The sequence below is a fragment of the Leuresthes tenuis genome, unplaced genomic scaffold (assembly GCF_036924035.1).
Source record: "Leuresthes tenuis unplaced genomic scaffold, fLeuTen1.0.hap1 SCAF_3, whole genome shotgun sequence".
NCBI classification, from domain to species: domain Eukaryota; kingdom Metazoa; phylum Chordata; class Actinopteri; order Atheriniformes; family Atherinopsidae; genus Leuresthes; species Leuresthes tenuis.
In genome coordinates, this window is record NW_027325357.1 from 16,460,192 (window position 1) to 16,485,427 (window position 25,236).

Sequence of the window (25,236 nt, forward strand, 5' to 3'; positions counted from 1 at the left end):
GAAAATAAAGATGTGATAGAAAGTTGCTCAATATCCCAAGGTATCAGTAATGATTTCATTCATTTGATATTGACAGGCTTTGTTGTTATCATATGAAGACGTTTGTTGATCCACGTTTTAATTGTAGCTTTGAAAGCTGTGATGTTTACTGAAATGTTTTATTTGAACCCATGTTACTTTTATTGTGTTATTTTCATTGGATTTTGATCGTTCTGTACAGTCTTGTTCGAGGTTTTTGCCAATACTGGATCTGTTGACTGCGATTGTTTTAGATCTCAGTGAGTTCATTTGGTCTCTGTTATGTGGTGGTTTGAGTATTTCCTTTGTTTTCTAAATGTCCACCTCTTGGCTGTTGTGCGTGCCTCTGTAGTTAGTTTGCAAGCCACTGAAGTCGTTTTGCATCTCTTCACTTTGCATTTCCTTCAAGCTGGTTTTTAATCACTGTATTTATTCTCTCTGTACATTGGCTGACTCCAACACAAGAAATGGTAAGAATCAGTTGAAACGGAACCTGAGGTGAGTCTCCTGAGCCTCCGGGCCACCGTCCGCTCTTCCAGGCGACCTTCCCCTTTAAATGTGTGACCACAGTCTCCTCCAGGACTCGGGGTGTAACACCACAGTTAGTCCACTAGGTGGCAGCAAAGACATTCAGTTCGTATATTGGTGAAGTGTGCTCCAATTAAAGGGAAACCCCCTTGTCCTCAAAATATTACTTCGACACTTCACATGTGGTGTAATAACAGCAAAAAACTGCATCGGCAGTAAGAGGCCCGCCCTGTTCACAGTTCTCCTAACAGTCCGCAGCTCTCTGAAAACAGCCGCCCCCATGTTGAAGGGGCGGTAGTAAGCTCTCCTCTGTCCCTATCAGCAGCAGTACCCCTCTTTTTATGTACAGCCTCTCGATAGCCCGGGATTATTATCGCCGGCAGCGGCTCCTCTACATGACCGGGCCTTATCGGGAGATAAAGAGAAGAGAAGACATGGCTTCTGATCATTTGGAGATGAACGGTGATGCTGACCGAAACGGCGAGGCGGAGGTGAGGCGGCAGAGGAAGGGGCCGGTAGTAAAGGGCAGAGCAATGTCTCCATGTTCAGTAATGTTAATCCTTCGCCTACATCCTGCCCAGTCAAGCGTTTGGCTCTCACAGAGAGAGCAACCGGTTACCCAGAGGTTGTCGTCGGTGTCAGAGGCACCGCAGAGCTGTTTTCATCCGCCTCTCATCCATTCACTCGTTATTGTTGACCGTTTTCCGCCTATTTCCGAGAGTTTTGCACTGAAATAGTGTGAGAACGGAGGCTTTTTTTTTAGCGGCAAGCAGTTAAGCTTAAATCAGTCCAGTTTGGTTGTACTTTCAAAGCTAACGTGACGGTTTTGAAGTGTTTTTGTTGTTGTTTGTGTTGTCAGAGGAGTTTCCTCTCCTCTTTGTCTGCTCGGTAAGGGTCAGTTTACACTTGATGACAGCCGAGACGGGGCACCGTGGGTGAAGTGTACAGTCGCTCCTCTGTGGGATCAGGTGGGTGAGCTCAGGCACTGACCTCATCAAAACAAACAAAAACAACAACCAAACGCACCAGGTTGTGTGTCAGAGGTTCCCCGAAAAGACGAGGACTCATAAGCAGGATGCAAAGTTGCTGCATCTACTCACTTACTGCACTTTACAGTTTTTCCATGCTGTGTACTTTTACTCCACAGCGTTTGCGTGAGAGCTATAGGCTACATTGTACTTCACTGTCCATATTTGACTACATTAGTTACAAGTTACTTTTACAATAGATAAATCACCCAACGACACCGGTTTAAAGATTAAATCTAGTTTTCAGATCAGGGTTCTGCTTCTGATGTCTTTGTGAAAGAAGGGAAAAACTATTCAGGTGAGCTCACCACTTAGAAATCTGAAGCATCACTAAACAGCAATCTTTCATCCTAAACATCTCACGTGATTTGATGTTTGAATGTTGTTGTTTTTCTGCCCTCTTCCGCTCCCCTCAGATTATATTAACCAGTATGTTAAGCAGCTCAAACCTGCTTTGTCTCCAGCAGCTGAAATAGTAACGTGCTACTTACACACTGATATTTTAGCATGAATAATTGAGTTGTTTCACACGTATCCATACAGCCGGCATTTATAAAGCAGTCATTTATTGATTAAACTTGATTTAGCCAGTAACATTTACATTTTTATCCCTCAGGTTATATCCTCCGTGCCCAGCTTCTGTTACACAGGTCTATTTTTTTTAATTTGCCCGTTTGGGTGCTTTCACTTGCACGAAGAATCTGGGAACTTCCTTTCACTGCTTTCTATGGCCAACTGTAATCTCAAAGCTTTGCACTTTATCCTCGAACAGACTGTAAGAAAAACACACTTCTTTAGAAGACTTTTTTAATGGGAAGTGACCCGGAAAGAGGTGCCGCGACTGGGAATTAACTGCAGGTTCACTTCTGCGGTGTTGGTGCAGCTGCTGGGACACAAAACCAGCCACAGGACAGACTTTGAAAAGTAACAATGGCTAAATCAAACACCCAGTCAGGATCTGCCCTGTAATGAGTAACAGCGTTACTACTTACAGCTATCTTCTATTAACTATTCAGAGCTGAGCTGCAGAATTTGAAGATTATGCCAAGTTAAAAGATAAATAATGCAGTGCAATATGAATTTACTTCTACAAGTATACAAGACTCTGTTGGTTAGATGAAAAGCTGATATCAGATGAGATGTTACACAGTAGTAATGTTGTTTGTGATGTTTACTAAACTTCATCCAGAAAACCTCAGCATGTGAGGACGTTCATAGTAGTATTTATTCAAGTCAGGTCAAGTGGCTTCACAACCCAAACCAAGAACGAAACTGAAATACTTCAGCTGTTGGAGGTGGATGTATTCGGTGACGTTGCTGCAGCCCTGACCCTCAACCACGAAGGCAAACTTTTCCTCCGCGGCTTGGCAGGTTTTCAGAGCTGCAGAAGGAGGAACGTGGAGCCGAACTTCTGCCCATGATGCAGTGTTTTAAGGGCTTTTAAATGAGCCATAAACACACACGCATGCTAATTCTGCTGGTAAGACCACTGGAAAGTGACCTGTTCTTTGGTTGCTTTGCACGAAGGACGGAAAAAGCGTCCTCATGTTAGAATAAGTCTGAATTAAATGTCACTGCTTTATTTTGTTTTGGTATTCAGTGAATAACTGAAAGATATTTAATGATGAATTAATATCTGTGAACCTGAAGCAAGGTTAGTGTTTATTATGTGTTCAGTGTGTGGCACTTCCTACTAAAAACCGTCATATCTCATTTTTCTCTGTTTTTTGGGAGGAAACCTTTGAAATAAAGTTCATGACCTGGTTAGTTTCATGACATATTACAGCTGAACTATTAATACAGCCAGCGCTTTGACTTTCCATGTAATGGGTGTTCCTGTGGGGCAAAAAAATAATCACTCTCGGTTCTGTAAATTTCTTCGACATCAAAACAAAACTACTTGGAATGCAGAACTGGGATTTTTTCAGATTTTTCTCCCCACAGTTTCGATGACATTTCAAGTTTTGTTGGATAGGGGTTGGGTTGCCCTGATATCCGTTAAGACAAACAGCAGCTTTCAAAGTTAAAACATTTTCAATTGAACGACTACCGAACAAATGCAGTGAAATTTAATAACCCTGAACAAGTTTGTGCCCGTTTCGACCCTCGTTTTGGTTATTAATACGTTGGATTTCAAAATTAAAATACACATGTTTTATCCTATGATGGACAAAATGTACTTTTCTTGTCAAGTGGAACTTCTTAAAAAGTCCAGTATGATGGCAAAGGCCGAGCCTTTCTCAACATCAGAGTCCCTTTTTAAAGCCCGATTTTACGCAAGTGTGAATGACAGTGAAACCATGGCAACGCATCAAAAAGATAACTTTCACTTTGACAAGATGAGGGCTGAACACGTAGCATCAAGGATGACTGGTTACTTTGCATTATCTACAGCGCTTTGACACTATTTTGTCTCTTTGGTAGTTCAGCACCTGATTCAGCTCCAAACTGCCGGAATATGTCTGTTCTTTTATCGGGTCCAACTCCTCACGACGTGCTTCTCTCTGTGTGGTGCTGATGTCAGGGTTTGTGTTTTTGTTCAGGCTCCTCTGCGGGGAAACTCCAGGAGGCAACGCGGGCCCCTGAACATGAATCATTATGCCAACAAGAAGAGCGCGGCAGAGAGCATGCTGGACGTGGCACTGCTCATGGCCAACGCCTCGCAGCTGAAAGCTGTGCTACAGCAAGGGCCCAACTTCACCTTCTATGTGCCCCTCATTACTCTCATTAGCATCTCTCTCATCCTACAAATTGTGGTGGGAGTTATGCTCATCTTTATAGGTAAGCTCTCTTCACTTGACGAGAAGTCAAGACAAAATCAAGCTCAATTCCATAAATTTGGCGTCAAAGGTATATGGAATAAAGGTATAAAGGAAATATGATGACAAAAATGCATATTTTCTTATTTTATGGTCTTACTCCACCACATTCTATGAAAAAAAGATACACGTGAACTGTGTCACAGTCAGTCAAATCAATTTTGTTCACAAAAACAGCTCTTTCTTTATTTATTCATGGTCTTTGTCTGACTTTACTGATGTAAATGACTGATGTGATTAACTAGACATTATCTAGACTGAAAACACATCCTTGTTTCCCAAAAAGCGGGGATGACGTGTAAAATGTTTAGTAGAAAAAGAAAGAAAAAACAAACCAAACTAAGGTTAAAAGGTTATTAAGGTTTTTAAAAGGTTAAAAACATTTATATAAAAGCTTATTCTGAATTGGAAGCCAGCAGCTCTTCACAAATAGGCTGGAACAGGTTATTAAAATGCAGGAAAGGTTGTGTAACGGAGGCTTAGTCTTCCAAAAGGAAATATTAGAAGGCACCCACCACTTTCCAAATTCAAGAATAAAGCTTCTCAACAGTATAATTTCTGGACGTCATCAACCACAAGAAATACGACTGACAGATTCAAAGAATCCTAAAAATAAAATCTATGAATATAAGGGACACAGCTTGTGGCCAAGTTTTTGGATGGCCTCGCTGCACTGAAGCGTAGACGCAGTGTGGACAGATAAGATTCAGTAAATGCCAGCATGGACTCAAAAATACCACTGACAGAGAACTCCGTTCACCTCTGCATCAACACATCCAAGTTTAAACCCTGCCATGCAGAGGGGAAAAAAAAAGAAAAGAATGTATAAACAGGAAACCCTCTGAGGGCCTGAGGTCAGTTAAGGTGGACCGAGGCAAACGTATCTGACAAATCAACACTGGAAATGTTTTCATAGAAATCGTGGACAGTGTGTCCCGCAGGCTGAAGAGGAGAGAAACTACCCAGCCTGCTGTTCATCACACTTCAAAGGTCGCATCTGTGATGGACGAATTAGTGCGCGGGACACAGGGAAGTGACCCTCCTGGGAGGGCACCGCTAATGCTGAATTACTAATGAAAAAAAAGTGCGTACATGGTGCCGTGCGGATGACATCTCCTTCAGACAAGGCCTTGTCTTTTCCTCAGCAAGACAATGTCAAACCGCATTATTCACGTATTACAGCAACTTAACACGGTGTTAAACTTCTCTGCCTGCGGGCAAGACCCGTAGTTAACACAAATTAGATTCCAAAACGAAAATGGGAAGGTGCTTTGTGTTGGAAAAGCTCAGATGACTTTTTTTTCCCTCAGTTCCCAAAAACTGACTGAGGGCTGTGAACATTTTTCAGTTCTATGTTGTGTATGGGTTGTATTTTCAGTTAGATGTACGATTTGAAAAGTATCTGACGTAACTGATCAGTTTCATGGCGGGTTTAAAGAGGCTGATTTTTTTTTTTTAGCCACAATGATCAGGGACTTCTTTCATTGAGACAAATGTTTTTTGACATTAGTGATACGAGTTTTGAGCTGGTCAGCTGGAGAATTTGAGCCCCTCCTCCCCAGCTGTATTCTTATCTCATCCTAACAGAGAATACTATTGTGAGAGAGCGCGGAGTTTAGAGGAGCAGGAAGAAATGCCTATGACTCGCCTCTGCTGTCAGCCGGTTCCAATTTGAAGGAGCTCTCTTCATTATTGGCACGATCTGCTCTCAGGGGAATTGACAACGCTCGGATGGCCTGTAAAAATACAGGCCCGCCCCCTATTTAAAACAGAACCACGCATTTCAGTCACAGACCAATGAGGCATGTAATGCCTCACTGAAGGAGAAATATATGTATTCACCTAAAGGCAGTGCTGTCAGGTGCTGTTAATTGAAACTATATCCTCCAGTAATGAATGGTCAAAGCTAATGTGACAGGAAACTCTGTGCTGCCCCCTTGTGGGGAAGAGAGGTCACTCCCACTGACTGTGCACAATTCAGCCATGTGTCCGTGTTTTGCTTCTATTTTGGCAGTCAAGTGGAATCTAAATGACGAGAGCACACATTACAAGCTGAACATCATGGAGAACGTCGCCACAGCTTTCGTCTTTGTCATAGTCGTAGTGAACGTCTTCATCACAGCCTTCGGCGTGCAGCGGCCCAGCTCGGATGCTTGATCGTCCACTTTGCAGGACGCCCCGTGTCTGCTGATGGAAGACCCAGAAGCTGTAAGGTTCTTATTTACCTGCCATCACGCTCAGGTTACTGATGCAAATAAATGTTTTATAATTGTTCTCTATCAAAACTCACAACCACCATGTTTTCTGAAAAAAAAGACTTTCCACTGTTGCTTTTTTATGTCAATATGCCTTAATTTGGAAATAAGGAAGGAAACTGTATTACCACAGCATAATCCAAATTGAAACTTGAATAAGTGTATCAGATTAATTTCCCCCTGCATGATGCATTGCACTGTACAGTTTTTCTGTGGGGGGGTATGTTTACTGTATATCCTATGATTATTGAAGTGACCCTTGCTTATTTTAAGTCTATGCAAAGTGTCTTAAATAAACCAATTTACATGCACATTAGTTATTGTCTGTACGTGTTTGTGTGTGCTTAGAGGCATTACTTTTGAACTTCTAAAGAACCAAAGTCGCCTCAGCTTTTATCATATACTCTTCTTGTATTACATTCAGTGAACTGAAATGAGATTTGTAATAAAACTAGAAAAAGTGACACGCTTCTTGTTTTTTCTCGTCTCCATGCATAGCTTTTGTTTTAATGTACACAGTTCTTACAAATGATGGCACCTGCAAATGTAAGGTATTTCTTTAAAACACAGTACACACAATGCATGACAAACCCAGGAGTATATATTAACAGACTTAAAAAAAAATAAAAATCAAACATTTCCATTTAGAAGAACAAAACTGTCAAGGCACAAGCAGCAGAGCTGCTGAACATTTTCAGGTGCTTCTGTAATTGACCTCTGAAATCCTGAGGATTAATCTTTATACCATTAAGAAACAAAGCTCCCCTCCACCGTTATGTTGAGAAGCTACGCAGCTGCGTTTACAAACTATAGGAATTCCACAAAACTGGATCAGCTTTTGATGCAAATTGACTATTTTTATATGAAACTGTATCGTTACTTTTTATTCAGAGGCACATTAGACTGGGCTATGTATACATTCATATATATATATACATATATATATATATATGTATATATATATATATATATATATATATATATATATATAGGCCTACATCTATGGTTTAGGATATGGATGGTTTTTTTCACTAACTGAGGTTCAAGTATATATATCTATATATAGATACATATATAGATATATATTAAATCAAGCGACGCTTAAATATCTCGGCAGGGATTGTAAAACCAACACGAAAGGCTTCAGTATCCCTGCGGCCCAACAGGAAGAATAAAACTTTCCATGATGCTGCCCGAGTCCAGCGGAGCGGAAACTAACGCATGAGAAAGTAATGACACACGCTTCCGTTCTTCAGTTACATGTTGAAAACAGCAGGCGCGGTTGTGGATATGGACTGAAGCAGATAAGCTAAGAAGTCAATGCGACTTCAAGAGAGAAAAAATGAGAAAAAAATGTGGTTAGAGATGCCACGAAGTAGGTGGCAATGCCTTAACCGTATGTGTGTTGATGGCCACAAGGGCCAATTCCATCCTTGTCAAGGGGAGTGCTAACCTTCTCTCCTTTCATACAACACATTAACCCCAAGGTACACACTTCTTTATATACCGTTTCTCAAAACATCGTATTTCACTCATGGTGCAGCTTTTTTCCACTGCAAATCATTCACATAGCCTCTAACAACTACGTGTCTTATTCAGTTCGATACATTATTGTTAAGTCTTAATTATTACGACATTTCTTTTAAGAATTATATATTTTGGCTAATCACAATTATACCCACAATGCACTGCGATCAAAGAGCGAGATATCATTGGTAAGGAGTATCACGTGATTACCAGTAAAACTTTAAACTTTAAATTAAATAAGTCTTAATTTATTGATTTATTCGTTAAGATGAATACGCTCGCGATTCATTTTTTATTTACCTAAACGGGAACAGCAGAGCTAATTCAGTTTCTCAAGAACCGACACGAAGTTTGATTATGCAGCTCTTCATTTGCCCACAAGATGGCGGCCATGGTTCAGAATCAGACCGATAGCTGTCTATTGCTGCCTGTCAGGGGTACATTGAAATCTCATGTCACTTCAGCATAATTGATAAGAAACCAAAAACACACGGATATTTATCTAAATAAAAAAAAAACGAAAAATAAATTAAAATAAAACGAAACAATTGAGGCACGACAGCTAAATGGTACTGATGAATTTGACTTATTGTGTGAAAGATGACTTTTCAATTTCTCAGCAATAGAAAACCAATAGTGTTTTGTTCTTACATTTGTTTGTAAGAAAATAATTTACACAATTGGAGGTTTTAAGTGACAGAAAACTGTATAAAGCCCTTGCAAATGTTTGCAGCCTCAAATGTATAAATCCCTTTAACCCTTTTAACAAGACATAAGTGCAGAAAGGAAAGGGCCAAATTTGACCCATCTTTCTCATTACAGCTCAAAAACAAAATATATACTATACAATATATACTGTGCATAAAATTAGTATTGAACACTTGAGAGGATATAGTTTGCTTTGGTAGTATTAGTAATTATGAAGCACCAGGAGTGAAGGAGTCACCCATTACTTCATGAGGCCTTCTTCAGTGTACCATATAAGGACCTCCTGAGCTTTTCTTTTCAGACCAAGAGCAGCCATCCCGAGAGCCCGGCTGCTTCCTGACACCTTAGCTTCTACAGAAAAAAAAGGCTCTTTCTTAGTATCAAAGGATTAACAGTATAAAGAAGAAGATTTGAGTAGTAGAAGGGTGCATGAAAAACATGAACTAGACAACAACACAGACAACATATTGCTGTAAAGATATTGTCGGGAGATCTTAATAAAAAAAAGGAAAAGAAATGATTTACCGCTGTAGTAATAGAGTAAAGCCATTCCCACAGCCAAGCTGAAACAGCCCACAAAGAAGAGGGGACCTGGAAACAGATATGCACAAAAGAATATCATATCAGTATTCTGCACGTATCAGACGTAAATATTAACCCAGCGCGTTCACACATTAAGACTACAGCGTGCTTTAAAAAAAAGAAAAAAAGCACTACAACCCAAGCAGCGTCTGAAAGCAAACCGCCTCCGAAAACGTCAGGGTTTTCTGATGTTCACGGCTTTATTCCTCAGTCTCTAACGCAGACAGAAACATGCGATATAAGCTGTGTGAGAGCTTAAACCTTCAAATTTCTAAATGATTGTCTTCAATCCAATATTTGTCCACATTGTTTTTGTACAATAAGTTAAAACAATGTCGTCGTGTTGCATCTGGTCTGAAGTGGAGAAGTACACAAATGTCCCAGCTGATCTGAAAGGCATATGTTGCATCGTGTCTCAGGCTCAGCACATCTGCATTCTAGTTTTTCTCTTTTAACACAACAACGACCTGCACACACTGACATGACACGTATAACCTTTGCATTACCTCTGTCGTTCAGAACATGCTTCTGTTTGTACACTCTGGGCAATGTGAGCGGATCCAACAAATCTGGGATGAGAAAGTCAGAAACGATTGAAATACACAGCTGAATACATGCAACTGATTTCGAGATACACATACGAACAACAGGTATGCGAGTGAGATCAAACGGGGAAGCAGCAACAGGGACGAACCTCTGAGGCGGAGCCGTGTGGGTAAGCTGTAATACACATCCTCCACATGGAGGTGAAGAGCTCTGTAAAACTCCCGGCATGCTTCTTCACCCTTTCCCTGCAGGTGTGTCAGGAGCTCCCCCAGACGGACACTCGTAGGGACATCCAAGTTTCTGAACTGGACAACAGAGAACAGCAGTTCTGACAAAAGGATTTCCTTCCCCAGTTGAACTGTGACGCTTACTGATGCAGGTTTCCTGCTCCTCCAAAGGCTAATATGAATCCTTAACATTAAGGTATGATTTATTCCTGCGTTTTACATGATTGCATCACATCCTGATACAGTTGATGCAGCGTCTGAAGCACAGCATCATTTTGAGGCCATCAGATCCTTGGGCTTAAAGCTGACCACCTATTTTGGTTGCAAATCATTTTGCACACAGTGACGGAACATAAATTAACATAATGGATGTTGGATATAAGAAAAATTTTAAGCAAGCTTGCTTCAGTCAATTTTAGAGTACTTGCTTTCATGATACGATATTCTTTTAATGCATACAGGTGGATATTTAAGTTTAAAATGGAATAGTTTTGGGCTATTTTCGAAACCAATCCATTTATCTCAAAGCTATAGTTTCTGTTTGCTTTTCAGATAAAGGCTTTGCACTGGGGCTGCAGTTCTGGACCAATGAAAAAGCCAAAATACGCACAGCTTCAGCATAAAATGTTGCTTGAAAGTTAATACATCAGTTATAATGCTATATTATGTACAGTCGTTGTGGCAACATAATGATAGTAAGGGGTCAGTCTACTATAAGGCGACCAGCTTTACCTTTGAGAGTATCTTTTTCAAATAAAAACTTAAAGCGGTACATTTCAAAAGCCTAACTTTTAGTCCAAATGGAGGACTTTCACCTTGTTTATCTCATGGCTACTTTGCACATCTACCAGCAGGCCATAGAGATGAGTGAATGAACGAGTAGGACTCACTTTGGTGGCCTCCTTGTCTGTAAGGATCTGCGGGTATATTCTGTTGAGCTGCAGGATGAGTTTGTCCACGAGCTCTGTGTCAAGTCTCCTTTCAGCTTTGAGGAAGGCGCTGTCCTCTATCAACTGCTCGCGAAAACTGTCTGTCCATGGTGGGAAGTTAAAAGCAGTTAAAACTCAGCACATCAGCAGTTGTTCGACAATCAACTCGCTTCCACAGGCAGCGGCTTATCTATCATAGGGCAAAACAGAGCGGGTATAATCGTAGGTAGTTTCAATAATTATAGCAGTAGTGGAGTATGGGGGCTTGGGGGATCGGGACGGCTGCGAAAACACACTTATCGATATCAACTTCCCACTTTACAACAAGGCTCGTTCTCCTGTCAAACGTGTTGCTGTGGAACTTTTTCAGAAACCTCAACAAGACTTTACAGGGAGACGTCCCGCTGCCTTCGAGAAAGCGAATAAACTTGTTGATTTGTTGATTTGTTGTTTGTGCTGCAGTTCGTGACCTGGACGTCATGGACAGGATATAAAACCAAAACTGGCCACGATAATAGTGAGACGAGCATTACTTTACATGCTAGTTAAAGTAAGACACAAACCTCCCATTGTGAAGTCCCCTCTGTCCTCTGTTTGGAAACGCCCTCTGACGTCATCACGCTTGAAGAGATAGGCTTACGTCAGCGTTAAAAAAACGATTGAATCAGTAAATGTAATTTACATTGTTTCATTTGGTAAAGTGACACACAAACACACAAATATCCATATAGATATCTATATCAATATAGATATGTATCTATATCTCTCTCTCTCTATATATATATATATAGATGTTGTACTTTTTTCTACTTCCTGTTAATTGCTATTAAAGGTGAGGTCTAAATCTATGCTATGACGTGTGTATTTTATAGAAGCTTCTTTGAAAAGTAGTTTATATCAAATATTCATCCATTCATTGTCTATCAACCACTTCACAGTTGTGGAGGTGCTGGAGCCTACCGCAGCTGCCAGACAAACTACACAACCATGTACTGTTCACATCTACTCCGAGAGTCAATTCACTGAAGAACATGCAGGCTCCACACAGAGGAGCCTCTAACAGAGACTCAAACCAGGAACCTTCCTGGTGTTGGACAGCAGTGCTAACACCACCACCGTGCATCTATCTGCACACTTACAAGGTTCAAAAAGAAGGTCACAGAAGATCCGTCGCTGCATGCGAACAACCATTGTTTTTAAGCGTTAACAATGAAGCCTCATTGGAAACGTTATTTTGCAAAGAAGTGTTGCAGTAGAAAAACCCCACAGACATCAGACATGTGAAAGTTAGATTTATTATTTTTTTCACCAGCCATAAGTGGAGGCAGAAGCCGGAGCAAACAGACATGAATTTTGCTAGTGTCTTTTTATTTTTTTTAACCACAGTTATGTCATCACCAAACTGAGACCAGAGACCTGAAGTCAGACCCCCTCAACAAATAAAAAGCACGACGAATGGTGTAGTCTACTCAGACAAATAAATACGATTGCAGTCATGGTAACAACATGTAAAAATCAGTTAGGACCAAGAATGTGAGCAACAATGAGTAAAACGTTCACCTGGCACATTGACCTTTTTTTTTTTTTTAGCACTTAAAACACACAGAACACACAATGGCACCGCAGACCTCGAACTTAAAAGGTTTACAAAAGTTGTATTAAAAACGACTTAAAAACTCCTTCATGAATAAACTTTCTGAATACTCTTGTTAACTTAGAAATCTTTAAATAAGTTCATATTGCGACATTGTTTCTCAGTCACAACAAGCTCAGTTGTACTTGTAACAGCTCCGTCGCCCTCAATCTGTGGGATCTCAGAGCGATAATATATTTCATAACATGATATATCTTATATTACATATTGTGTTCTTATTTGCATTGTTATCCTTTTTATTAGCTGAAAAGGAGAAAACATTACCAAAAGCTTGCTTGCTTTGATTAGTTGTCAGAGAGGCAGAGTAGCTCGTTTGTCTCTCGTTTGATCTTAAACCAGCCAGTTGGATCTTCTGGTTTTTAAATTCCAATGTGACCTCTTTGACTTTGCTGCCATCAAATAAATTAGGAGAATATATATTTAGACACTTCAAGATTCTGGCAGATGACAATGCAGATCTAGTCGAAACACTGAACAAGACTTGGATAAAAAGCGTATTAGAAAAAAGAAAGAAAGAAGAGGAATCGCGTAAGAGCAAATAAGTAATAAAAAGTGCTCAGTCGGGGAAACAGGCAACGAGTAATCAGCAAGGCGTCCGTCTAGAATCTTCCTCTGGTTCAGTCATCATAGTGGTGCGTGCTGCTGGAAGACTGACGGACTCGTTAAGTCACGTTTTTCCACAGCCGGCGCTGTGTTTGACACAAGTTGAGAGACTTTCAAACGCTCGTTTTGGCACTCTAACACAAGGCAAATACTGCTGGATATGTTCTTTTCTTTGTGATGATACGATCTGGATCATGATCAAAGCGATGAAACCAGGAGAAGCGGCGACTGTCCACTGTCACGCGCCCTCTGACCTCTGGGCTTCCTCAAGGACACTTGGCTTGATAGATTTACTGCAAATGGAAAGAAGGAACCAGATAAAAATCACAATTTCAGTTTCCTCCGTCAGCGACATAGTTTTAGAATAAGCTGTTAAGATATTTAAAGCAAAGAATAGGTGGCAGCCACAACCCGAGAAGGGAGCTCAAGTGTGCTTTGCATGCCGGCTTTTGCACCAACCAGAGGATATTTCAACTACTCTTTGTGTAAAAAAAAAAAAAAAGATACCTGCTTTACTCATCAGAGATCATGTGGGAAAGGTGCAGCAGCAGCTCTGCAGCGCAGCCCCTGACTTACGTGGTGGTTGGAGGAGGCTCCCTTGCCTTTTGTTTTGGCTTTGCCTGCCACCGCCGTGGCGCTGTTGCGGCGCGCCTGCTCGTGGTCGAACTCCAAATCCTCCAAGCGCTGCGTTAAAGCCAGCTTCTGCTGAATGGCCATGCGCAACAGCGAATTCAGCGTCTTCTTCTCGTCCTCAGCAGCAGCCAGCTGCCGCTGCATGTCGTCCAGCTGGGTCACGTACTCATCGCATCTGAGAGAAGGCGAGGGAGGGAGAGGAGAGGAGAGGAACAGGGAGAAGCCAGGGATAAACATTTTTGCCAGCAGGTGGAGCAATTCGCCTTGAACTTGACATGTTTCCTCCATTTCACCACACAGCATTTTCCAGATGGGAGGATGAGGTCCCTGCTAGCTGACTAAGTGTTACATCAGACTGTTCCCACAATGCTCTGTGTCTTTCTCACAAACGTTCAAAGAAACACAATAATTGTGCACAAGTAGCAGCAGGGTTTTAGCTTTTTCTCCCGAGATGTTGGAAAGACGCAGAAGTAGGATATGAAATGGTTTGTAAACGCTTTACAAATGTGTTTTTCTGCATAAAATGTTACCTTAAACACCATCAAGACCTACGAGGTAATAAAATTAGAAAATAATTAAAAATAAATAAATCAAAACACATTATATATATATAAATATATATATATATTTTTGTATAACATTTAGTGGAAGATTATCCAATATCACATCTTTAAAAGTTGTAAAAGTATCCAGCCCTTTTTTAAAAAACTGTTTATCAGTCTTTAACAACAGCTTGAAGGAATTTGAGCTCATTCATGTTTACAGAACAGCTCAAACGTTGGGAGGCTGGTGGGCTTGCTCACAAGAACTGCTCATTCCAGATCCTCCCAAATAATTTTTTATCAGATTTAACTTTGAGCTTTGAGCTTATCATTTTAATACTTTAGGTTTCCTTCTGCTTTATCTGCTTTTTCCCCCACTGTGTGATCCATTTCAACGTGAGATGCACTTTAGGGACAAAGGTACTTTTATTTCCCTTAAGAATTCAGTGGTATCATTTAGAATTCACTGTTCCATCAATGAAATCTCGATGCAGCAGAAGGGTCCACATCGTGTTACTGCCACCTCAACGTTTCCTTTTCCAAACAGGACACTTTTCATTCAAACTACACAGACCTCTGATTTATCTACTGCAGACAGGAAAGTGACGTTCATTTGAGAGAGCGGTGGCTGTCTTATCGTGCATCGTTGTCGTTGAGTGTTCTCCCGACTTTGCCCTACGTACCTATGAAACCTCACAAGTGATCACGCTCCATGTTCTCTGAGTGGCACTCAGATATATATCAGAGAAGTTTCTGAATAGCTATATGACCAAGTGTCTTTGGTCACAAGGATGTTACATGATGATTACTGTCGCGTTTGTCCAAATGAAATGCAAATCATTCATCATGTGAACACAGTAGAGTCTTACCTTGTAGCAAACATGGCTCGAAGCGAGGAGAAAGTAGCTGCATCCTCTTTGAGGGCCTTGAGTTCATTACGGAGCTTGGTGATTGTCTCAGTAACCATGGCCTTCTCACTCGCATACTTGCTCTTGAGGTTGGCGAGGGCAACCTCGGCTGTCTAAATGGGGTAAAACATCATCATTAATTACTTGCACTAACTGGTACGACAGTTTTGAACTCTGTGGTTTTCCTATAGGAATCAGATTATCCCCTCTGTTGTCAGCTTGAGAAACAATGAACTTCCTTCCTCACACAGCAGGCATGCGTAGACATAAACACACACATTTAGCCAGCTCTGAGCCTTTTCCTGACCTGTTTGTTAGCCTTGAGCACAGCTCTGAGGGTGGCGATCTGTTCCCTTTTGGTGCTAAGCAGGGACTTGAGCTTGAGAATCTCTTCCATGCAAGCTTCTTTGTCTTTATCTGCCACAGTGCTCAGTTCCAAATTGGCAAGTCTCTGACGTGACAGCTCTGTGGTACGGTCCACAGCCTGCTGCAGGTGTTGCATCTGGTCCCTGATGATAGCCACGAGGTTATAGATGTTCATTGGCTCTGGGCGGTGCTCTGGGGCTGGAGATGGGCTGGAATCTGGCTTTCCCGTTTCAGTTTCACTGATCAACCCACTGGTGAGCAGTACAGACTGGCTCTCCTTCGCCTCGTGCCCCCTTCTCACCAGGGCCTTGCCTTCCTTGTAGTAGTCAAGCATGACACGGTTTGGAGTCTCATTGTTGCACATGCACACATGGTTGTAGAGATTGGCCAGCTCTTCACTGAACGCTATGAGTTCATCCTGAGCCACGTTCAGGCTGCCAAGTGATTCTCCCGCGGCCTCGCTGACCAGGTGTAGCTCCTTCTCCAGACGGCACACCTCCGCTTTATCCGCCTGGCTAATCTTCTCCAGGGACAACAGCTTTGACCTCAAGTCTAAGACGTCGCTCTCCAACCGCGCTCGCTCTTCTTCATATCGTGTCCGACACTCCTCATACTGTGCCCTCAGTGTTTTCAGCTCTTGCCTCAATTCCCCAGCTTCAGACACAGCGACTGTGTACTTACACTGAAGGATCTCAGGCCCATTAATGTCCAGCTCGTAATAGTCCCCTTCATCGTGGCTGTCCCTATCTTTCTCACTGTCCAGGGCAGACTGGCGCTCCTTACTAGCCTGAAGTTTCCTCATTGCACTCAGATTTTCAGTCAGCCTGTTGACGGTTTCCTTTTGCTCCGACACAGTGCCATACACATGTTCCAGCTGCTTCTGGCTCTCCTGCAACGAGTTTATCAGGGACCCTTTTTCCCGCTCAACCTAGGAAAAATAAAATGAAAGAGGCAGTTGAATGACCTGATAATAATAATATTTGGTTTAACACAGTTAGGTTGATATGATGTGCTGTGCTTCTCATCTCATAAGCAACGGGGACAGTTGAGAAGTTGTCTTCAGGAGGAGTAAAAGATCATGTTTTTTTTAATATAGTTAATATAAATTGCTAAATGGCAAACACTGTGGCCCTCTCAGTGCCATTCACAGGGTATGCCTGAATGAAGCTGGGAGAGAGATTAAAGAAAAAGTGACTAACATCTGAATGACTGGACGGGTCTCTATCACTAAATGTTGGCTTGATAAAGTGTTGCAATAAAACGTTAACCGGGCCTCTGACTGCATCTGTGCTGCAGCGGTCGCCCACTTCAGATACAGGTTGAGCCAACGCCTCCATTTAGAGAAGCGAACAGACAGTTTCACTGTACTACCTCAACATGTGCCCTTTATCAGAAAACAATGGAGAATTAAATTGGATTTGGATCGAACAGTTGCAGAAAGTAAAGGTTTACCATCCAAGCGTATCCCGTACCTGCGCAAGCTGTTGCTTGAGTTTCTGAATCTCCGAGATGTTGAGCTCACTCAGAAGGTCGTCCACCAGGCTCGGAGCTGGCTTGAAGGCCTCTCCCCTCTTGTTCGCTACAGTTCTATTGTCGTCGTCGCTGTCGCCCGTCTTTGCTAAGCCGTTCTCAAAGCCTCTAATCAGATCATCGTTGTCAAGTTCAGCGATGGTGGAGGGATCCTCGTGGAGTTTAGGGTTATCGGTGGAGATGCTGAACGAGCTGCTGTACACGGAGCCACCGATGGTCATGTAGTGGGAGAGCTCTTTGCGCAGCGCTGCCTTCTGCTCACGCTCCGTCTTGATGGTTTCTAAAGCCTCTGCGAGCTGTCGCTCAGCGATCTCTCTCAGACGCATGGCTTCCTCCAGCTGGCTGTGGAGACACTGGGAGTCCTCCTCCAGACGCCGGATCTCATGTTTTAGACCTTCAAATTCCACCTGTGCAGATGGTCAAAAATATAACTAAGACAGCAAATAACTTCACTCGAGTGGTATCAACTGTAATAGTGCTAACGTGATACTGAAAGCTAAAATACTGTCCATTAACGAGGTAACAAAAAAATCACCATTGTGCAAAAAAAAAAAAAGAAAATACTGATACAGTGACCCGTTTTCATTTAGGCCAAGTCAGTTTTTACACTGGAAGCACACAACACAGCGACTGCCGCGTTATAACCAAAAGACATCATTTGGGTCCGTGCCATCATAAACCAAGAATGACGTTTCATTTTTAAAACGACACTCACCCGCTGTTTGCTATCATTCGTCTCACCTGGTTCTGTTTCAGCACAGACACTTGTTTCTGGAGAGAGATGTTCTCCTCCTCCAGCTCAGTGTAGTCCTGCAGCAGCCGAGCCTCCCGAACTTTATACTCTCTGATGTCATCTCGCAGCTGACCGCGCTGCAGCTCTGCCAGCTCCGAATTCTGTACACACACACACACACACACACACACACACACACACACACACACACACACAAACGGGGACCACAGAGGGACGGCATGTTATGGCAGGTGGCATGAGCGGAACCTCTAAATGAAACCTATTTTCGCTGCCACTGATGCGGCATCATTTGCAAGCACATAGTGTCCTTGCGATGGTGCAGTGATGGTGGGTGAACTGAGGATCAGCATCGCAGCCTGTTTGGAAGGACAGGACAGAAGGAGGACATTGTCCACTTACCGATACGCAACAAGAGCCTCGGTAGAGGAAATTTTCTGTGTCACTCTCTGTTGATCATTACATCATCATTTCTGCTGAACTCTGTTCCGGCTTGCAAACTGACCTTGTTCCTAACAAGCACCAACTCTCCCACAGGATAACTAGCTCCCACTTTGATATCTGAGCGTTAACTAATTATACTATAAACATCTATCTTAATGCCAGCAGATAACAGACTCAGACATTAAGTTTAGTAATATGGTCAGCTGGAATAAAAGGAAGAGTCGAGAGTGAAGCACGCCTATGAAACTACATTCTAAATACCAGTAAACTTGTGTAGAACTAAATATTACCTCTCTCATCTCAAGGGCAATGTTTGACAGGCGATCGTTTTCTGCTTGAGCACTGGAGACGGACGCTTTGGCCTGTCGGAGCTCATTCTGCAACTCTAGGACCTTCTGCTGGTAAAGAGCCTCCTTACTGGCAGACTCCATCATCAGCGACTCCTCCCTGCTCTCCCCGTCGGCTGCCACCTTCCTGTGGGTAGAGTAAGCTTGTCCAAACGCCTGGGGACAGACGGACAAAGGAAAAAAAGAAACAAAAAACGGGACAAAAGAACTTTATTAAGAATTTAACAGCAAACCTGCTTTACGGAGAGCACACAGAAGCAAAACTGTGTGTTTCGATCAAATGACTGAAGAGGCAGAAACAAAAAAAATGATATCATTTAAAACTACTGTTTAAATTCTCACAAAGTCGCTTTGCCCAGTGAAATGCTACGTTTTTATTACCTTTGAATGAGCCCTTTAAATCTATTCCCCAGTGGATCTTTCTAAACAAGAGAACAGCCATGTTACCAGCATAATAAAAGAGACATGAAAGTACGCTTCAGATAGCAACAAAGACGAGCAAAGTGGAAAAATCTGTGGCTGTCGAAGGCAAACATTTGAGAGACCGAGGCTATCATGTAATCCAAGAGCAGGCAACTGTGCGTTTATCACCGTCGTTAAAGGGAAGTGAAATCATGAGGAGACAAAGTGATATCAGACTCGGTAAAGTCAGAGAAACAAGAATCAACCCCAGAGTAGCTTTTTTTTCCAGATCAAACGTCTTCAGAATGATGGCAAAGTTCCTCCTTTTCTCTCAGGCATTATCAAAGCCCTCCGTTAGACGTGCAATCTATTGCTAGGTCGTAGGTATTTTCAGATTATTGTCATCCAGATATTAAATCACTAAATGTAACCACTGAGCTGATTAAGAAATACCCCGGACAAATGGGAGGAACTAACCAATTTAAAGGTATCAGTTTGTCCTTTTGAGATTAATTACCAGCAATATGCCTGAAAAAGTATTTGTTGGTGACTTTCTGGTCATTTCTCTAACAGTTTTCCACTCAAACAAACAAAATAAAGCTTCATAAGATGCATTAATCGTTTGATGTCAAGCAAAGAACTAGTTAAAACGAAGCAAACTGATAGGATACCCAGAGCCAGCCAACACCGGTGAATCAACAGCTGCCATCCAAGGAAGCCCTAAAACCCACCACAGATGCGCAACTGCTTCTCAAAAGCGGCGATAGGGAGTCGTTCTCAGTGCGACTGATGGGATGGTCCTGTTTCAACAACACGTGACACCGTGCGAATGACTAAAACAATAAGCCACCACGAGACTGAAGTGGAACCGAGGATGTGATTAATGTAACGTGGACAAAAGCCACCATGAGGAGAAGTCGTTCGGTCCAGAGACTTATTCAGTGGAAAGAAACCGAGTTCCTCATTTCGACTTAACATGTGGTGATACCATCAGTCATCAGTCAGACTGTATGCGTGACGCTTGGTACGGTTAACAGGTGCGTCTTCACAGCCACGGAGGAGACCGACACATACCTTAGCGCAGTTGGTCACCCCTAACTTGTGCATTTTATTATGATGATTTTGTGAGCTTGTGGGTGCAGGTGAAAAGTAAAAGTAAAAAAAAAAGCAAACAACAAACAGACTCCAAAACGGAATTACAAGAGGAGTAAGCGTAGGGTCTGTAGTTTTATGGAAGTACTCCAAGTAACAAATGTCTTGATGAGAAACTGTTCACAAGAAAACACCGGCAGCAGCGAACAGAAGGGGAAACCCACACTTCTGCTTTGAAATAGAGGCTTATTTTAGCACCGAGTTGGGATTTCAAAGGCTAAAGTTGTTTCTCCTTCTTCTCTCTTACGTAATTCTTCCAGTATATTTCACTCTAAGCTTTAATGGCTCCTTTGAACTGATGAGCAAAAAACCTGGAGTCGTACTGCGACCTGAGACAGCGGCACGAGAACAGCACCGTGGACAGTTGTGTGTGGCATGGGTAAAACTGTTTGAAACCGACAGATTGTGTTTTTTAAGTGTGCGGCTGACATTACGGGAAACATCTCAACTGCATTCGAGTGCGTTTACAGCATCAGAGAGAATTAACAGCCAATAGGACTCTGTCAGTATTGGAAAACAGCACATTTCAGTCTCGTAAACTCCACTAAAAGCACACTCAGCCAAACCATCAAACTTTGATTATATGATGCACTGCAGCTTTGCTGTGGCATGATTCAAGGAAATAGTTTAAATAGTTCTCCAAACAACCAACAGTGATAAGGGAAGGAAAACCCATGATAGAGAGATATCATCTCTTACTTTTTTTTTGAAAAGGTAGAAATGTCTACCCCCCTTTCTTTCTGTTGTTTCATTTTTTATTTATTTTTTTTTTTACATAAAACAAGATTTTCTCGCAAGCTTCTTGACCTGAAAGACCAACAAGTTAGCTGCACATGTACAAAGTGATGCCATAAGCCACTGCTGCTCCTCATTCTGATCTGATTAGAGGGCCTCGGTCTTTTACATACCATGAGCAAGTATGGGCAAGTGACCAAAATATGTGCCTTTTTTTTTTTTTTTTTTTTTTTTTTATTCTTCAAGGCAAGAGAAAGAAAATCCTATTTAAAGTCAGACTTGGAAGTTAGAGACAGCCAGCCCACTTTTGGTGTGCACGGGGGTCATATGTCATGTTCCAGCTTAACAGTTAGTCCCGGTAACTAATCCAACATAAGTTTACAGGATTCATGATGGTTCCGATTAGTCTTTTGGGTGGGTCTTCATCCGTCTAACATGTTTATTTACCGCTAACACATCTGGTGAAAATGTGTAACATTCTGACACTTAATGATTGTTACTAGGCTACGTCCCTAATCCTCACATACTGACACAGTTCGTTAACGTTACAACTACCAAGAGTGCCAACACTTAAAAATATCTGGACGCGTGGCTTTGACCTCTGGTTACCTCCTTCAGCTGGTCCAGCTCCTGTCGGACCGTCTCATATTCGATCTCCAAGTCATCAAATCGCTGCTTGAGCTGCTGTTTCTCCTCCAGCACCGCCAGCCCATATTCCGCCGCCTGGATCTTTTCATGTGTCGTTACACGTAGCTCCCGGGCCAGACGCTCGACTTCAGCTCTGAGCCATTGCGGCCCGGCTTCTGTCACCAGTACAGCCTCAGCATATTCCTGCTCCTCCATGGACATCTTGGCGCGCCGCCGATTCTCAACTATAACGGGACCCAGCCCTGGTTGGCTGTCTGGCTAGCAGGAGCAGAGCGGAAAACCACCGAGAGCACAAATCACTCCCCTCTTTGTTTGAACCGCATTGTTAAGGTTTGAATGGCGTTCAGTTCCCTCTGCTTTTTTCCGCCTCAAGTTTGAACAAAAAGCTCAAATTACACGATAGTTTTGTCATTCTCCAAGACTTTCCTCAGCCTCTCCGTGCGGCTGACAGAGGAAACTTAAGTTGAGATCATCGATTGGAAAAAGCTCTCTGCGCTGCATTCAAATCTGTCAAGATGTGAAGGGAAATGCAGTTCTAATTGAAATGTCGTTCTCGAACAGACAATGTATCGCCGATGCCACGTTGACTTCAGGTACCACAATGCATTGCGCTGTCTTTTCCAGGATTCCATACTGACTGAGGGAGCCAGTACAGCGCTGCCATCTAGAGATTTTATAATGAAACTACAACCATATGCACCGTAACCAGTGCCTCATATTTGGAGTCAGAGTTTATGACCTTTTTTATATTCATAAAACATAAAACATTCAGACATTTTTCTAGCCTATTAAATGTCAAGATTACCTACTGCCAAAAGCTAAAATGTCTTTCTTTAAATGTCAAATTAAAAAATATTGCATTCAATGTTACAAAGTTCAACACAATTCAGTAATATAAAATGCAGAAATAAATAGGATGTATTTAATATTTCTCTTTATTGGACAACTGACACAGTTTATCAGTAAGGATAAAATGCTTGAATAAAAATATTAGTTGAGTAATACATTTTTTTATGAAAAAAAGTGTGGATATACTATCATAATCAAAGCCTTCTGCCCTATCCAAATCCATCTTGTGCTGATCCCAGCCACCACTGGCCGAGAGGCAGTGTTATGATAAGCTATTTTAAAACATGGCGACAGAAACTCAAACAAAATCAACAATACAGTACAATTGTAGAGATTTTCTGGCTACCACCTGGCTTTCGTAAGGGTGACCCATTGTACCTTCCTGTTGTGTTCAACTTTAACTAAACTTAAGTTTACCCTCTTATATTGCAAGTTTTTCAAATATTAAGTTTTCATATCTTTTGATGTGCATTGAAAAACAAATAATAAACACACAAGTAGAGCCATCCTTGAAGGCTGATAAAAATGCAAATGTACACATAAGGAGCAACACAACAAATAGACACAGTACACCCGTAACAGTATTCTTCCTGAAAATGCCTCCTGCATTTTTTTTTATGTTCTGACATGTTTAAAGAGAACAAGGAATCAGTCTGGAACTCAGTTTTGTAGCTGTGTTCGTATTCTTGTGATGAGGGTGCTTCAGTTTTCCAAGTATTGTTATTACTATTATTATTATTGTTGCTGCTGTGACATTTAAATCAACTTACTATCTACATGTCAAAGTGAGCTGTGCCTGTAGACACTGTACAGACTGATTACCGATGTAACACTAAATGCATCCATATTTTCTATGCATAAATATAAAACATATATATATGTACATGATTTAATACAGTCTATGGTTAGAGCTGTAAAATAAAAAAATAAAAACATTCTCTGCTGTTTTTGAGCCTGAGCACACATTGTGCTTGTAAGACCTTGAAACACTTCTCAGATGAATGTGAAAGCAAAACAGTCTTATCAGGGACTTTCCTTCTGTGACAACACCTGACAGAGTCGTTTGCCCAGCTTCAGGAAGTAGATGATGATTGTCTTGCTGTTGTTACACCTGCCTGGAGAATTAGCCGGGCTGCAACTGAACTCAAATGGTGAGTACACCTGTTTTTCCAAGGTTTCATTGGGATCTTCAAGCAGCAGTAATGTTCAATTACTCTCTAACTCTTTAAAGACATACATTCTCACAATGCTTTCGTGTTCTTGGTGCCTTCTCTTATTCTGCTCTTTTCAGTAAACTACTTGGGTTGTTTCTCTTTCAGGAAAATGGAAGAAATCCAAGTTCGGACTTTTACCAACACTGTATGTAGCCTGCATCACAGTCAGTTTGTTAGAATTGCCATGTGGTGGCACAAAGTTTCTCTTTTTTGAAAATATAAATAAATTCACCTTTACATTTAAGATACTTGTCTATTTTAACAGAGTGTTTTGAACATTTTCAGACAAATATGACCATTTTTATTCTATCTGCTTTGGGCTGGGATGTGGAACAGCACTCTACAGGCCATTTCATTGTAAGTAGACGCTGCTGCCAGTTTGTTAAATGGTCTTGAATCTTAATCGGAGAATGCACATTTCTAACCATCTAACTTATCAGTACGCCCGACTGCTTCTTTTCTTCTTTTATTTTCTGGTTTGGGGGGAAGGGACAAATGTTAAATGTATAATATAAAGTCAATTTTGTAGACTGACAGTCTGTGTTTTGTTTTCAGCACTTGCGATTACACCAGTTTTTGGTTTATTTTTCACCGTAGCTTTTGAGATTATGGGCATAATTGCTGGTAAGCTGACCTTTGTTTCATAGTTTCTGCCAACATGTGTTAAAGCTTTTTAATGTTGCTGTCTTTTTACACTTTCTTTTTTGGTTCATTTGTCATTGATGTGTTAGTTCCTCTTTACCCAATGCTAAACATGTCATTTGACATAGTTCCCAGTCGGTTTTGCTTGACACTGACAATAGCAATGTTATCTGATACCTGACAGAGCTACCAGCTCATACAAAAGAATGTAAAGGCCCCCCTTATGACAAAAGAGGTATGTATCCCTGTGAAGACTGTGATGTTGTTGTGTATTAATGACTTGATTTTAAATGATCACTTTCAAATGGAATTTAAATAATTTTTGCTCAGGGATCAACACTCCTACCACCAAATTAATATATTAATTATTCATGGTAAAAAAATCATTCCAATATTGCTGGCAGAATAGAAGCTGATATTTCCCCTTCAACTCTGTTCAGATGTGTACTGGGGTTTTTGTTTTGCACTTTTCGTGGCCATTTTGAACCTCAGCTCATATCACGGTAAATAACACATACCACAATAATGGCACATGACTTCAAAGCATGTGAGATGTGCGAATACCACTAATTCCTGTGGCTTAATGCTGTGCTTTATTTCAGTGTACACACTGTCTTACGGATGCGGAATCATAATGTTTGCTCTAAGG

The 25,236-nt window shown here is 41.6% G+C and overlaps 3 protein-coding genes and 1 non-coding gene across 5 annotated transcripts; 1 reads left to right on the forward strand and 3 right to left on the reverse strand.

The window, feature by feature from the left end:
- Positions 1 to 794: 794 nt before the first annotated feature.
- Positions 795 to 7,112, forward strand: ninj1 (ninjurin 1). Of its 2 annotated transcripts, none has more exons than XM_072382124.1 (3): positions 795 to 1,037; positions 4,118 to 4,355; positions 6,408 to 7,112. In XM_072382124.1, the coding sequence occupies exons 1-3, from the start codon at positions 888 to 890 to the stop codon at positions 6,548 to 6,550; spliced, it is 531 nt and encodes a 176-aa protein (XP_072238225.1). In that variant the 5' UTR covers positions 795 to 887; the 3' UTR covers positions 6,551 to 7,112. The 2 variants fall into 2 exon arrangements, with proteins under 2 accessions (XP_072238225.1, XP_072238226.1); XM_072382125.1 differs by lacking the exon at positions 795 to 1,037 and adding an exon at positions 1,398 to 1,514.
- A 570-nt stretch (positions 7,113 to 7,682) lies between these two features.
- On the reverse strand, positions 7,683 to 11,783 carry card19 (caspase recruitment domain family, member 19). The gene is made up of 6 exons (XM_072382126.1): positions 11,731 to 11,783; positions 11,129 to 11,268; positions 10,160 to 10,316; positions 9,972 to 10,034; positions 9,409 to 9,474; positions 7,683 to 9,234 (listed from the first exon to the last, which is right to left on the reverse strand). Exons 1-6 carry the CDS (start codon positions 11,735 to 11,737, stop codon positions 9,125 to 9,127), a joined length of 543 nt encoding a protein of 180 aa, XP_072238227.1. The 5' UTR covers positions 11,738 to 11,783; the 3' UTR covers positions 7,683 to 9,124.
- Positions 7,996 to 8,123, reverse strand: LOC140304277 (U6atac minor spliceosomal RNA). The gene has a single exon (XR_011915270.1). It is a non-coding gene; the product is annotated as a U6atac minor spliceosomal RNA (small nuclear RNA).
- Positions 11,784 to 12,454: 671 nt separating the features above from the next.
- bicd2 (bicaudal D homolog 2 (Drosophila)) lies at positions 12,455 to 22,394 on the reverse strand. Its single transcript, XM_072382127.1, has 8 exons — positions 21,844 to 22,394; positions 18,889 to 19,101; positions 18,145 to 18,297; positions 17,346 to 17,810; positions 15,815 to 16,801; positions 15,469 to 15,620; positions 14,001 to 14,232; positions 12,455 to 13,717 (listed from the first exon to the last, which is right to left on the reverse strand). The coding sequence occupies exons 1-8, from the start codon at positions 22,081 to 22,083 to the stop codon at positions 13,715 to 13,717; spliced, it is 2,445 nt and encodes an 814-aa protein (XP_072238228.1). The 5' UTR covers positions 22,084 to 22,394; the 3' UTR covers positions 12,455 to 13,714.
- Positions 22,395 to 25,236: the final 2,842 nt, after the last annotated feature.